General features: G+C 39.8%; 1 protein-coding gene across 2 annotated transcripts in view; it reads left to right on the plus strand.

Annotated features, from left to right (window-relative positions):
• The window catches only part of LOC148032257 (uncharacterized), a 120,903-nt gene extending 115,537 nt beyond the window's left edge, over positions 1–5,366 (plus strand). Inside the window, exons 11-13 of one of the 2 annotated variants that reach the window (XM_087682909.1) lie at positions 4,295–4,339; positions 4,422–4,499; positions 4,585–5,366. In XM_087682909.1, coding sequence (XP_087539035.1) covers positions 4,295–4,339; positions 4,422–4,499; positions 4,585–4,647 — 186 coding nt within the window. In that variant the 3' untranslated portion in view covers positions 4,648–5,366. The remainder of the gene's footprint in view (positions 1–4,294; positions 4,340–4,421; positions 4,500–4,584) is intronic. The other variant, XM_087682908.1, reaches the window with a different exon arrangement.
• Positions 5,367–14,889: the final 9,523 nt, after the last annotated feature.

Raw genomic sequence — 14,889 nt, forward strand, 5'->3', positions numbered from 1 at the left:
TTGAAAATCAAACAGATAAGACACTTAAGTGTCTTCGCTCTAACAATGGTGGGGAATATGTGTCCAAAGCCTTTCAGGCATTTTGTGACAGCAAAGGGATAAAGAGGGAGCTCACTACTCCTCATAATCCGCCCCAAAATGGAGTTGCAGAGCATATGTATCGGACCATACAGGATAAGGTCCGTACGATGCTGTCTCGTGCTACATTACCCCATGGTTTTTGGGCAGAGGCTGTTATGACAGCCATTCACTTGATTAATCGGTCACCAAACATGTCTTTGGAGGGGAGGAGTTCCCCAAGAAGCGTGGTCGGGCAAGCCACCTTCATATGCTCTTTGAAAGTGTTTGGTTGCAAGGCTTTTGTGCACATTCGTAAAGAAAAACCCAGCAAACTTGAGCCAAATTCCTGTAAATGCATTTTCCTAGGATATGGTGATGAGAGTGAAATGGGGTATAAATTGTGGGATCCCGAGAAAAGGAAAATAGTACGCAGCAATGACGTTATCTTCCGGGAAGATCGCATGCACAAACAGCCCGAAAAGAGTGAGGAGGTCCGTAGGGTTGTATTCCGGGAAGAAATACCTTTTGGACAGCAAAATGTGCCCGTTGTACAGCAGCAAATACCTGCTGTAAATGAACCTGTAAATGCAGGAAATGATTAGCTAGCTATTGCCCATGAAAATGAGCCATGCAGGAACAACCAAGACAGCAAGCTGTTAATGCTGATTTGTAGGTTGAAATGCTAGGACAGCATGCTGAAAATGGAAATTTGCAGGAACAGCCAGCAAACAATGACCTTTGGGTTAGGAGGTCGTCTAGGGCTACTAGACAACCTGACAGATTTATTCCTGGTACAATTAATGTGGTTGAGTATGTCATGTTGACAGACTATGGTGAACGGTCTTGCTTCAAGGAAGCAATGGACAAACAGGATAGCAAGAAATGGTATAAAGCCATGCTGTCAGAGATGGAATCTCTTGAAAAAAATGGCACTTGGGACTTGGTGCAGTTGCCTAAAGCGCAGAAAACCCTTCCATGCAAATGTGTTTACAAAATGAAGGTCACTTCTGGTTCCTTACCAGAGTACAAAGCAAGATTGGTCGCAAAAGGGTACAAGCAGGAGCATGGAATTGACTTTGATGAGATTTTCTCTCGTGTAGTCAAGATGACTACATTGAGAATCATTTTGGGCTTGGTTGTAGTTGAGGATATGGAACGTATACAGATGGATGTAAAGACTGTGTTTTTACATGGTGATCTGCATGAAGACATATATATGGAGCAGCCTGAAGGGTTTGTTGAACAAGGGAAAGAAAAAATGGTATGTAAACTCAAAAGGAGTTTGTATGGGCTGAAACAAGCACCAAGAGAATGGTATCATAAGTTTGATACATTCATGTAGTCCCAAGGCTTTCATAGAAGTCCAGTGGATCACTGCTTGTACACCAAGAAGGCAACAGATGGCATCCTGATTATCTTGGTTTTGTATGTTGATGACATGCTGATTGCTGGCAGGGATACTCATGCCTTGGATTCATTGAAGCAAAGTCTTCATGGCAGCTTTTACATGAAGGATTTGGGTGATGCAAATCACATTCTTGGCATGCGAATACTCAGAGATAGATCTAAAGGTTTACTCGATCTATTTAAGCAGGAGTATATCTCCAAAGTTTTGCAACATTTCAATATGGAGGGGGGAAAACAATTGGGGTTCCATTGCCTCCATATGTGAAACTCAGTGCAGAGGACAGCCCTACATCTGATGATGAGAAGGCTGAAATGGCCAAGATACCATATGCTTTAGCTGTTGACAGTTTGATGTATGCTATGGTTGCTACATGTCCTGACATTGCTTTTGCAGTGGGAGTGGTTAGCAGATATATGGCACCCCCTTGCAAGAAGCATTGGGATGCAGTGAAATGTATTATGAGATACCTCAAAGGCACAAAGGAGCTTTGCATCTGCTTTGAAAAGCAGAAGGCATCTGTTGTTGGCTTTACAGATGCAGACTATACTGGTCATGCGGACCGCATGAAGTCCACTTTTGGGTATGTGTTTACTTTCACAAGAGGAGCAGTCTCTTGGATCTCCAGGCTACAAAAGTATGTTGCATTGTCTACTACAGAGGTAGAGTATGTAGCTGCCACTGAGGCATGCAAGGAGGCTTTATGGCTTTCACGTCTGGTGGGAGAGCTTGGCATCACAGAGTTACCTGTTCTCCATTGTGATAGTCAGAGTGCTATCATGCTAGCACGGAATCCTGTCTTTCATGCAAAGACAAAGCACATATAGGTGAAGTATCACTTCATTAGAGATGTACTTGACAGCAAGAGCATTGAGCTTGTCAAAGTGCATACAGATTATAATCTTGCAGACCTTCTCACGAAGGGTCTTCCAGCAGAGCGGTTTGCTCATTGCTGACAGATGATGGGAGTTGGATAGATATATTTATTTCAGCTTTGTACATACTTAGACTTAGCTGATTATTTTCTCCTCTTAAGGTACATTGCCTTTAGGTGGGAGGTTGTTGGGAATAAAGGGCCATCGTGCCTTTTATATGTGCACGGGTGTGAACACACCCTTAGCACATTGTACTTTCATACATATATCTATCTAAAACCTAAAGTGGTACTCTTGTCATTGTACCAAAAAACGTGTTCACTCTCTACTCTGCTCACTCGTACTCTCTCTCTCTCACTGCGCGTAAGGTCTGTCTATCTTGATCTCCGTGCCTAATCTTGCCCTACATGTGTGGAGGAGGATATTTTGGATACACAAGTGCATCCTTGGGAGGTTCTTCATTCCTTTTTTACTTTTCATGAGCGAGGCATATTCTTTTTTTCATCGGCCGGGTTCCTATGCTTGCCAGGATCTGTTAGTGGTTAAACTCTTCCTTAAGTCTGATTGTGTGGAGACCTTCACCGGTCCGTTTGGATTCTATGAGGTTGTGCTTCTTTCTACTTTGCCACAGGATCTTCTCCTCAATAAGCAGCCCCTTTTCTTTGATAAACAGTTGGTACATATTGTCTCATGGCATCTAATGGAAGATTTCCAATGTTTACTCAAGCAGGAATGTCCTGTCTCTGTGTGGAAGTGGAGAATTGCCCGGTTGTTTATTGGGCCCTTCTCAAGGATGCAATGGCTGCCATAGGCACTGTGTTGGTACCCCCAAGTCTGAAGGCAGCCAACAGAAACAGATTGTGCATGCTATGGGATACCACCATAAAGAGATCCAACTGGTTGCACCTCAATTGTTGCAGCTTGCAGCTTCTTTGGTTCCAACTCTAGTGGGGTACTTTTGTTGGTCATTGTTTCTCATGTGGCCAACTGGGTCATTTCATGGCTGAATGCCAAGACTGAAAAGAGCACCTTGCTGGATCAGCCCATGGACAAGTAACAAAACATGTCTCCACTTCCTCCCAGCAACAGATTATTCAGCCCAGTAAGTCTAAAGGCAAGCAACGAGCTTCTTATTCAGACTTGGAAACAGAGGGATGGACAAAAGCCTGCCAACGCAATAAGGGAAAAGCCAAGGAGACGTCTGTGTCCACAACACCTATTGATCCTTCTTGCTTTCATTGGGCCCCCTCTACACTTATTTATATCACCAGGATAAATGCTCCAGTGTGCCTACTACTCAAGTTCCCACTCTTGCCAAGGATCCATTGCCCCCCAAATAACAAAACTGCAACAGCAACAATTGAGCCAGTCATCGCCACGCGCCCATGGCCCTCTAGCTCAGGTGGCCTTTGATGCTGCTGGCAGAGTCATCATTCCATGGGATCGCAAGCATCCAAGTTCTACCTCCCACCCTACAAACACGCCTTCTTCCTCATGAGCCGTACATCAATGACCCAACTGGGAGGCTTCTTTGAAGATGGTGTGCCAGAGACATTGGCAGCAAAGGCCCAGGCCTACGCAACAAAATCTCATCAAAACTCTTGATTCTCTATGAAGAGGACCATCTGGCATGCGTCTTGCACTCGTGTCTTTTTTCATCTGCTGAATCTCTTGTATCTGGTCTATGCATGATGGCCTAGAGCCACCTTGCTTCTTGTAATCTTGTAACGTTGTACTTTTTTTCGTAATTAATACACTAGCATTGGTGGGGAAGGCAAGAGTGGGAGCAGCAGGATTCCTTTGCATCATACTAGGGACCAGTTATGTATTCATGCAAAACTTGTGTATAACGTTTTTTGGCATTTTTCTTAGATGGTGTAGTTTAGGTTAATGGCCTACAGAGTATCACACTGAAAAGATTGATTGAGTCATATTCCGTGTTGATGTTATGCAGGTAAATAGATCTGTGGACAATATTGGTGCAAGAAGATTACATACGGTAAGTTGACTGTGCAAGATAATCTCTAATCAAGTGTTCCACTCATGCATTACTGCTTATGCATGTAAATCTTTTAATCCAGGTGATTGAAAAAGTTGTTGAAGATATTAGCTTCAACGCCCCAGAAAAAGCAGGGAGTAGATATGTGATCGACAAGGAGGTATACATTCAGAATTCACTTATTACTGTACTTTTGTTTGTACCGTTGGGACCTTTTCAATATAACATAGTACTGTTTCTTGCAGAAAGTGAGAGCTGCTGTAGGACATCTTTTGACAAAGTCAGATCTGTCTAAATTTATCTTGTAAGGACAGATGCACATGGTCTTACCATGTTGAGTATTGATTTCATGGTGCTCTGTAAAGTGTGCATTTCCTCTGTATATTAGCATGATGGTTAATAACCATAATTTCAACTGTAAACCTCCTGTGTGCATTTCCTGTGTATATTAGCCTGATGGTCAATAATCATAATTTCAACTGTTAACATCTCCAGATGTCAAGGAGCTGTGTTCATAGAACATCTTTTTCACATTCAAGCCTTAATCTTTGTGCATAACACACAGTATTCTATCAAAGTCAATGCACTTGCTATACGTGGACATTCTTGAGAATATGGAAAGAGAGATTGCACTCAATTATGGTGCGTAGAATCTCTATTTCTGCTTGCCTTTGCCTCTCCTTGAGAAAGGAGAGAGGACTGGAAACTTGCCACGTTGTTTGGACAAGAGTGACTATCTCTTGGGCATGGATACACCACTCGAATGGATTTTTCTAGATGGGATAGAAGAGGCCCCTCCAACAGAAGAAACCGAGACAGTTGCAGAGGGATCGTCTTCTGCATCCGAGATCTCATGATCCAAAGAGATCACCTCCTCACTTGCCCTTGAAGGACCTTTGCGTCGCTTCAATGGCAAGTATTTCCGATGACAATCTTAATAGACATTGTCGGAAATACCGAGGCATGGTGTGGCCTCCCCTCCTATTTATACATGCACTCTTGTAACATGGTCTCTATCCTTCATCCCTCACCACTTGTGTTGATGTTTCTCTTGTTGCCTATGTTGTTGATTTCTTGCTTTTCTTGTCTTGTGGGTGACCCTCTTTCTGTTGTAAGACTCAGGATCATCATTATTATATCTCTTTTTTAACATGTTATTTCCATTCGTTGGCTCCAAAGCATCTTGGATGCTTTTGGAAACTCTTATCCTTCGCTATACATGGAACTTTCCACCCATTGATGATATCCCTGATTGACTGTCTGTGTAGTAGAATAGTCATGAGGTAAACCTTAGGCCCCATATGAATATGTTTGACAGGTAATTGATGCATTTTGAGTCTAGATGCTAAAACATTGTCAGCATTTGCAGCAACAATCGGGGATATTCCAAGCTAAACATTGCAATGCATGTTTATCCATGTTCTGTCTGTGCATGTGGGTGTGTGGGCATGCGCATGTGGACACTATAGAAGCCACAAAGTTCCTCCCTGTGCTAGTTCAATTATGTTACCTTCTAAGAGAGGAGGGTCTAGAACACCTAAGAATGCCCATGCACCAAGATTCCTAACCAAATAGCAAACTTATCTTGCCTTTTAGAGAAAGAAGAGGAGCATGTTGGGCACCTCAAGTAAAGTGCCTTTTTTGGTTATGTTCTCTTTGCAAAATATCGTGTGTTTAATTTTATTGTTCGAAGTCGATGGAAATGTATAGGCTCAATGACATAATTGGAGCATAAAGAAGCTAGAAGCCAGATATTCAAAGCCTCTTAAGGGTGGATTTGATGGAATACAAGAGAGAAGCCAAGGTGGGTGGAAGGGATATGCCTCCACATCAAGTCACCAGCCCAATGTACAATTCGAATATAGTAACTTTAGATGTGAAGTTATACCAAAGTTCCTAATATGGTACCAAATGTTTCCTTCTAGTACCCATGAAGTGAGTGAAAAATGGAAGATTAAGAGCTTGGTAAAAATGGTGCGTGGAGGGGTCCTAAATGACGAAAATCAACTAGCGCCAAGCCTTCTAAATATGCCATCTTGAAAAGGCTTCGAATCAACTCTCAAAAGACCTTTGATTGGCATATTGAGGGCTCCAAGATGCACTAGATAGGTAGGACCTCAAGGTCTATTGTTGTGGTGGAGTCAACCTTGAAGGCCATGATCTTGTTTTCCCCATGTGGTGAACTAATGACCATAGTTGGCTAATTGTTGGTTGAAGGCCCTTTTAGTAATACATGTTATCCTAGTTCCCTTGGCGTAAAATCTTGTGAGTCCTTGACTACAAAATTGGGTCACCTTACATGTCCAAAGATGGTGCTTTTCGCATGCCCAAAGATGCTACTTTAGGTTGGACATTGCAAGCCCAAAGATGATGCTTTAGATTCTCCACACACTATCACAAACAACATTGACAAGTCTAATCTTGGTGTATCTATTTCAACTAGTTGCCCATTGCAAGCCTCCATGGCAACCAACCAAACAACAAAACATCCTCCTCTAGGTATCCAGTAGGTACTACTAGTAAGCATGTTTTAAAGGTTTGGTGATGCTCTACTCGCCCAATGTTTGCCATACATTATATAAAAGAAAGCAACTTATAATGGGAATACATTTAGTTAGTGTCACTAATCCAAGGCCTAACCTACACCAATCTAGTCTATCCAAGGCACCCTCTTCACTCATCCATAACCTATCCAAGGCACAACCCTTTGCATATCCTTAACCTACACATTTATGTGTATCCCAAGCAATCTATGGATCTAACGCCCCAAGGAAGATCATGGAACATCGAATCTTGTTCTTCTTTGTCCACTTCTAGCTTGCCATAGACCTTATGTAGCTAGATTTATAAAAACTGAAGGTCTCATGTAGGCTCCATAAGGAAACTTTCATGCAAGTTAAGAAACAATAAGAAATTAAACATAATAAGCAAATTAGATTTATGTGTCACATGAATTATAAATAGGCTTAATATTTGACCTGTACACAACTTTATGAAGGATTAGGAAACATGGTTAAAATTTAATTGAAAGTAGTGAACTTCGATTGTATCTTTCTACATTAAAGATGGGGAGTGATTTCATATGGGTGGAAATATTCATCACTTAGGATTCCTACAAGCTAAATTGTGAACTTTAAAAGCAAACCTAAAATGAAAGTAGTATTTCTTGCTTTTTTAAGCATTTGGGTTTGAAATTTTAATCACCATGATTTCATTTTCAAAGATGATTTGATTTTATCCATATTTATTCAAAATTATGTATAAAAGGCATGCTATAAGTTGTATTGCATGTTTTTGTTTATAAAACTCTTGTTTGAAACATGTGATACAACAATCGATGTACATTGTGAAAGGATAGATAACATGTGGTGTGAAAATGGTCATTCCAAGAAAAAGTGATGTAATGATTAAGCAACAAAAAGCATGAATGTATAGTAGTATTGAATTAGCACAAGTATAATATATGAGAACATTGAATGTCCAACAAAGGGAAGGCTTGTAGTGTAGGTGGATGTAACAAAAAAACACTTGTAGTGCGGGAAGATGTACCAAAAGTAGTGGTGTTCCACTAAAACTATGATGCAAAAGTCGAGCCTTCATAAATTATAATACAGTTTTTTGTGTTCCATAGGTGAAAGGTCAAGAAATAAAACATAGTGCATTATGGAATCAAACCAAGCTAGAACAAATGAGGTTTCAATATTATACTATGAGAGAATTGGTTGTTACATTTAGCAAACAAATTTGGGCCAAAGAAAATGAGGCTACAAAAATAAACCTATTTGTGGTTGGCAAGGAGCCATGCCCACACCCACATAAGTATGACATAGAACCCATATGCCAAATTTTGATATTATACCTCGAAATAGTTGATTCTTATACACAAACAAATTTGGTAACATATGTCAAAAGAGAAGATACATTTGATCTTGATGGTGACTTTGTGTTAATGGTATAGCTTGAAAAGAGATGAAAAGCATATTACAATGCATCTTAAGGGCTATCCCATTGATAAATAACAATCGGGTTTCTAAGGTGCATTATCATTATCAAAGGATGATGTTCCCAATGAGCTATATCAAATAAGAGCCCTTAATAGGATTGAAATTTAATGAAATTCTATTACCCAAATTCAAATATTTTAGAACCCCAATTGTTGTTTATCCCTGGCTTATAGAAAGTTGTAGCTAAATTGAGAAGATACCAATAAAGGAAACATAGTAAGTGGAATAATAAATCATAGATTGCCCATGAGTTAATATCTATATTATTTATGATGTTGCATTTACTAGGACATGCTTTCACATACGTGCTCTGAAAGATTCAATGTTAATTGGGATAAATGACTTGCAATGAGTTGCATATATTATAAAGTGGGACCAAATTGTCTAACTAATCATGAAAATGAATGTCAAAGAACGTTTTGTTTCTAATAAAAATTCTTTGAATAGTTCATTTTGATAACTCTAATCATGAAGGGTTGGGGATGCAACACACACACACACACACACACACACACACACACACACACACACACACACAAAAGATAAAGTGGTGCTTGATATACACCATAACACCTACACCTTGCATAGGTCTAGCATGGAATGCTAGTGTATCTATATATACATATGTGAAGAAAGAATGCAAATAATCATCAAATTCATTTGGAATCTAAAAGAATCTTAATCATCTTCAAAATGCCAAACTAAAATTGGTTTGTTCTCAACCATTAGAAGAATCTTGATGGTCTTTGAAATAGTACACAGAATCTAGTAACAAAGAACCAACCTTTAATCCTTAAAATGACTTTGCAATAGTGGAAATAAATCAAAGCACTACTACCTCCTTTTTCCAACTACAAAATACAATAGAATCTTTTGTATGATCTTACAACTTGGAGCATCTACAAGTGTTCATTGAACTATTGAAGTGAGATAGGCATGAAAATCACCAAAAAGAAAGCATAGAATCAAAGTGACCAACCCTATGCAATACATCCATGCACAGTGCATAGTGTAGATATACACTACACCTTCACACACACCATGCACATAAGACCTTGCACCTAGCGTAGCATAGCACTCATGTAATTATGGGGTCTCTGTCCTTTTTCATGATGCCCACTTTGTTCACAAGGGGAGACTAAGGGGAAGCATGAGGAAAGAAGATAGTACCTTACAATGTTTGACAGTAGTACACACCACCCAATTGGTGCATAGTGCATAATGCACACGAACTAGCACATGGTGCATAATGCACACATGCATGGCATCCCCGCACTAGGACACATCACCAAAACCACCAAGCATACTAAGTTTTACATTGCATTTTACCTACCAGCATTGTGCACCTTGCATTAATCCACCTAAATACACATGCATGTATACACACAATCCCACACATGTGAACTAGTGCACACATGTCTTCTCGATTTTTTTTTCTCTTTATCGACACACACCTTATTCACAAGGGGGGTTGGACTAGTAGGAGGAAAAGAGAATGAGGCACTCCTAGTGCTAGTGTATCATCCTACCACATCTAGAATCCTACAATTAGCCACTTTGCATAAGGAATCCACCCCAATGTACATAGCCAATTCCCTAAACCCACCACAATGCTTGCCACCCTAGTGCATTGCATCCCTACATGCTCATATACATATAGTTCACTACAAGTTTACCAATGCATTCCCTTCACCTAATGCCCAAATCCACTACTACATCCCACTCAATCATTCACCTAGGTACACTACACAATGCATAATGCACACTTGCACTATGCACATATATAGGTGCACAAGTACTAGTACATATGTGCACTAGTGCACCCACATACAAGTAGCCCATCATTGTACTTGCCTAGCTCGACCCTAGCTCACTCACAGCATGATATAGCCATACTCTAGCCTATTAGGGCATTATCTTCCTTGGATCACACCGTTGTGTACTAGCCCCCGCTCAGGGCACAGTGCACTCCACACACTACTTGGTGCATGGTGCACACATGCATGTGCACTAGGTCGCACCACCCTAGTGCATAGAAAATAGATGCACGCTTACATAACTATGAGTTGACTCTTTTTTCTCTCACTCACCTAACACATCCTCTTTGCAAGGGGAGGCACCTACACCATCACAATGTACCACGTAGTGTGCTAAAACATGGACCATTGCACAATGCACAATGCATGGTGCATGGTGCACAGTCATGGCATACAATGTGCATGTGCACACAAGCACACATACACTCCACATCAAATCCATCTAGTGCATATCCACACACACATTGCACCCTAGTGCACCAACTCATCAACTTGGCACACTATGCACAACAATGCACATGCACAATACACCACACCTAGTTTTACGCACTTATATTACACTCCACCTTAGACGATCCTAGGGAGCCCTTAGATCTTAGTCACATGTAGAACATTGCGTAGAATCACCTAGGCCCATCCAATGTATAATGCCCATAGGTAGCACATAATGCACATGTACATATACACATACTGCCAACACGCTCTTTTCACACCACCTGGTATGCAATCCACAAGTACACTTGGTGTGTATGAGTATTCTCAGCCATCACACCACACAAAGTACACAAGAACTAGAAACATTGTAATACATTGCACAAACTTAATTTAGAACGCTTTTCCACTCACTATGCATATAGTCCCTTGCAACTAGGTTAACACACAAAGTTCATTCACATAAAATCATACACCTCACAATGGGCACAAAATTTACGAGGCCACACATCACTACACCATGTGCATACATCTACATTCAATCAAAGAAATCAAACAATTAAATAGTTAAACAACATGAACCAAAGGGAAACTAAATGAAACACAAGTCGACTAAAAAAGGAAAGACAACAAAAATAGTGGAATGCATTAGAAAATCAATTGAAACTCACAAACTCAAAGTGAAGGATAACCAAATTAATCAAGTGACGGTTGTGAGCTAAAAGCACCCACCACAAAGTGTTTGGAAAGCTTGTATATGCACATTACACAATGAATTCATAATACTTAAGACAATAAGTTGTTGCTTTCTAGATATTCAAAACATTGTTCAAACAATTATTGAAAATGGGTAGAACAACAAAACAACACAAACACAGAAAACTGAGCCAATAATAGGAAGCCTAGCACTTACAACCATAGCATAGGTCCTTTGATTGAGTATAGCAACAGAAGGTCACCTCTCTCACAAAGGATTGCTACTTAACATGTTTATCAAACTAGGTGTTTCTTTGAGGTTTCTCGGTAAGGCATGAGTTGCAAGTAACCATATTTTAGTCAATTGTTCTAGTTCTATAGGCATTTTGTCCAGGCTTTTGTACCTTCCCAATGTTCCTGAGTTTCAATACAAAGACTCGGATAAGGAACTCAACTGGCATAGCCACATCAATCACATAAGTTTGCCTAAACCTTGCTTGGCCTATTGCTCTTTTATAGGCTATGAGATCAGCCCTCAAGTGGCTAACATAGTTTTCGTCAAAACATTCATCAAGATTTTATTAATTACTTCTACTTGGCCATTTTCTTGTGGATAGTAGGACTAAAATTTATAGTCTGTGAGATAAGCCCAAAGTGCAACCATGAGCTTATTATCCCAATTTGATTGAGAGGCTAAGATAATTTTTGTCAAAACATTCATCAAGGTTTTATTAGTTGCTTCTACTTGGCCACTTTCTTGTGGATAATAGGACTATACTTTCAATGCAAGGCTAGAAACATGAACAAACTTATTCAATAACATCAATTAGGAAATGAGTTCATTGGTCTTGCTAATAATTTTTATGGGGTGGCCAAATTATGAGATGACCTTCTCCCATAAGAATTTAGTTGTGGTTTTGGCATCAATTTTTCTTGTGGCCCTGGTCTCTACCCATTTGGTCGTGTAATCAGTAGCTACAATAACGTAACATGCTTGAAAGTACTGGGTAAAAGGGCTAATGGGTCTCATAAAGTTTATCCCCCACCTTTCAAAGGGTTGACATGTGATTACAGGGCTAAGCTCAATTTTTTCCTTTCTAATTGGGAGTTTGGTTCTTTGGCATTCATGATAGTCTTTGACAAAATGGGCTACATCTCAAAAGGGAGTGGGCCACCACAACTAGGGATGTAGAACTTTCCTTGATGTAATTCCTATGTGTGCTTCTTCTAGCACACCCTCAATTTTGTGCTCACAAACACATCTCCAAAAGAAGACTATCCTACCCTAATTGATAGGGTTGACTAGCAATCATTTGATTGGGTTGGGTCTTGATCAAGAGATAGGTGAGGGACACCTTTTCAATGGGTCTCTCTAACAGTCTATTTTTCAATACATGGATGAGGTCATCTACCCAATGAGGTATGAGGTCTGCCTTGAAGATTTGGGATCCTTTGTTGAATACAAAACAAATGGGTATTGGGGAGATTATTGTCAATCCAATTTGCTTCCTCTCCAATGGTGATAAAGATATGGTTAGCAATAAAATGTTGATTTCCCTTGAGTACAATCATGGAAAAATCAAACTCTAGTAGAAGTCATCCAGCAATGCGACCTGTAGTACAGGGCTTGTTGACCAAGTACAACACTACCTAATGGTATACAGAAAACATGAATGGGACAACCAACAAGTAGTGTCAAAACTCTTGAAAACATATACCATCACTCGTCCTTTCCCCTTCGTGGTGGAGTAATTCATTTTGACTTTAGTGAGATGTATGTTAGCAAAGCTCACTGAGAAGTCCATAGCACAACACAGCTCCAATTACAATTTCAAACACATTGATATGCACATGGAAGGTAATTGTCAAAATTGGGGCTTGTAAAATTGGTGCAATCATAAGAGGCTTTTTTCATGGGGTAGGGTCATTGTTTAGTGGGCTTGGCATTTGGTTTCAAATGAATAGTATGCTTTAGACTTACTTTAAGTGGAATGCCATTAAGGTCTGAGTAATTCTAGGAAAACATATCACGATACTCCTTGAGTAGATCAACTAAATGTTGTTCATCTTTGGCAATGAGGTCCTCAGCTACATAAATCAATTTAGGGGTTTCCCCTAGATCAGCAAGGTTTAGCTCTTCTAGCTTTGATGGGTCCTCAATGGGTTTACTGGTTTGCCCTTCTCTCTTTGTGCCGAGCACAATGACTCGATCTCCTTTCTTCTATCTCATAATTAGTTTTGGGAGATCATGTGGATTTTTCTAGCTCTTAGTTTTTGACTTATTGTCAAGAGCAACATTTTTAAGGCATTTGCACTTGAGATGGATTGGGCAATTTGTTTTAGATTTGTGAGACTTGGATTGGTGGCAATATTTTAGGGTCTAAATTGCCACTCCCATCTATTTTTGAATCAGTAGTCTTTATCGATGGAGTGTCAAAGGCTATGTCTTATTCATTATCGGCTATGAGTATTTCAGAAGTGGGCACCGATTTTGTAGGTTAATATTCCATTAGTTCGTAGTCTGATACTTCTAATTACTCCAATTGGCCATTCAAGTTCTATGACCATGCTAATGTCAATGAGCAAACCTTCTATGTGATAGGTCTTTGGGTGTCAACCAAGATCTACTCTATTGTTTGACTATCAATATCGTAGTCGACGAAGTCAATATTTGTGTCATTGTCTTCTCCATCGTCCGTAGGTTAGTCACTTTCGTCCTCGATATTAACCCCCTACTCATGCATTTGTTAGGAGGTTAGTCCATTGAGTAACTCTTCAAGTGTTATGAGATTGGCTTTTATTTTATTATGGAAATATGGTTGCCATTGGCTCAACAACTTGTGTAACTCGATCATGTTCATTGGAATAGGAGATCCCTTCATGAAAACATGTGCCACTGTGTCAGGGGTCATAATAAAGAGAGACATTGAGATACATTCAAATGAGGGTCAATCATGTGGATGGCAAGGTCTCATGCTCCTCATTGACTCATGCATTTGTGAGCTTCTCGATATTCAGGTTTCTCCATGAACAACAATTCTAGAGTGGCAAATACATGTATCCAGTCTCACTCATCCTTGGGGGATGGAATGTAGTTCCTAAAAGGTCGTTGGACCTAAGGATACTTAACATCTCCTCGCAACATGCTTAAAATTTCATCTAGGTCAATTAAGATATTTTCCAAGTCTCCATTTTTACTCATGTTGCATCCTTTGTGCTCCCTAGGAAAACTAGATCAATTCTCTACAAGTCATGTATTCCACATCCATGGGCATCCAAACAATAGATCATAATCGACCCCTTTTGTGACAATAATGTTAAATGGAAACTATACCCCACCTGTTTTGACTAGCCAATAATTCAATAGGACTTGTGGATGAACATTAAATCCATTGACAATAAAGCTAACTAGAAATTGTACCCCTGCTATTTTTACTAGTCAATCATTCAATACAACTTGTGGATGAACCTTAAATCCAGTGGTAATAGTCAAGTTAAAAAATGAACAAGTTTTGTTGGAGGGTTTTCTTAGGCATAGAGCATGTTCTTATTAACTATTCTAATGACAACCCTAGTATCAATGATTCCTCTCATGGTAGAG

This window comes from Lygodium microphyllum, chromosome 8 (assembly GCF_053477565.2).
Source record: "Lygodium microphyllum isolate KBCC chromosome 8, Lygodium_microphyllum_v1.1.10, whole genome shotgun sequence".
Taxonomy (NCBI): domain Eukaryota; kingdom Viridiplantae; phylum Streptophyta; class Polypodiopsida; order Schizaeales; family Lygodiaceae; genus Lygodium; species Lygodium microphyllum.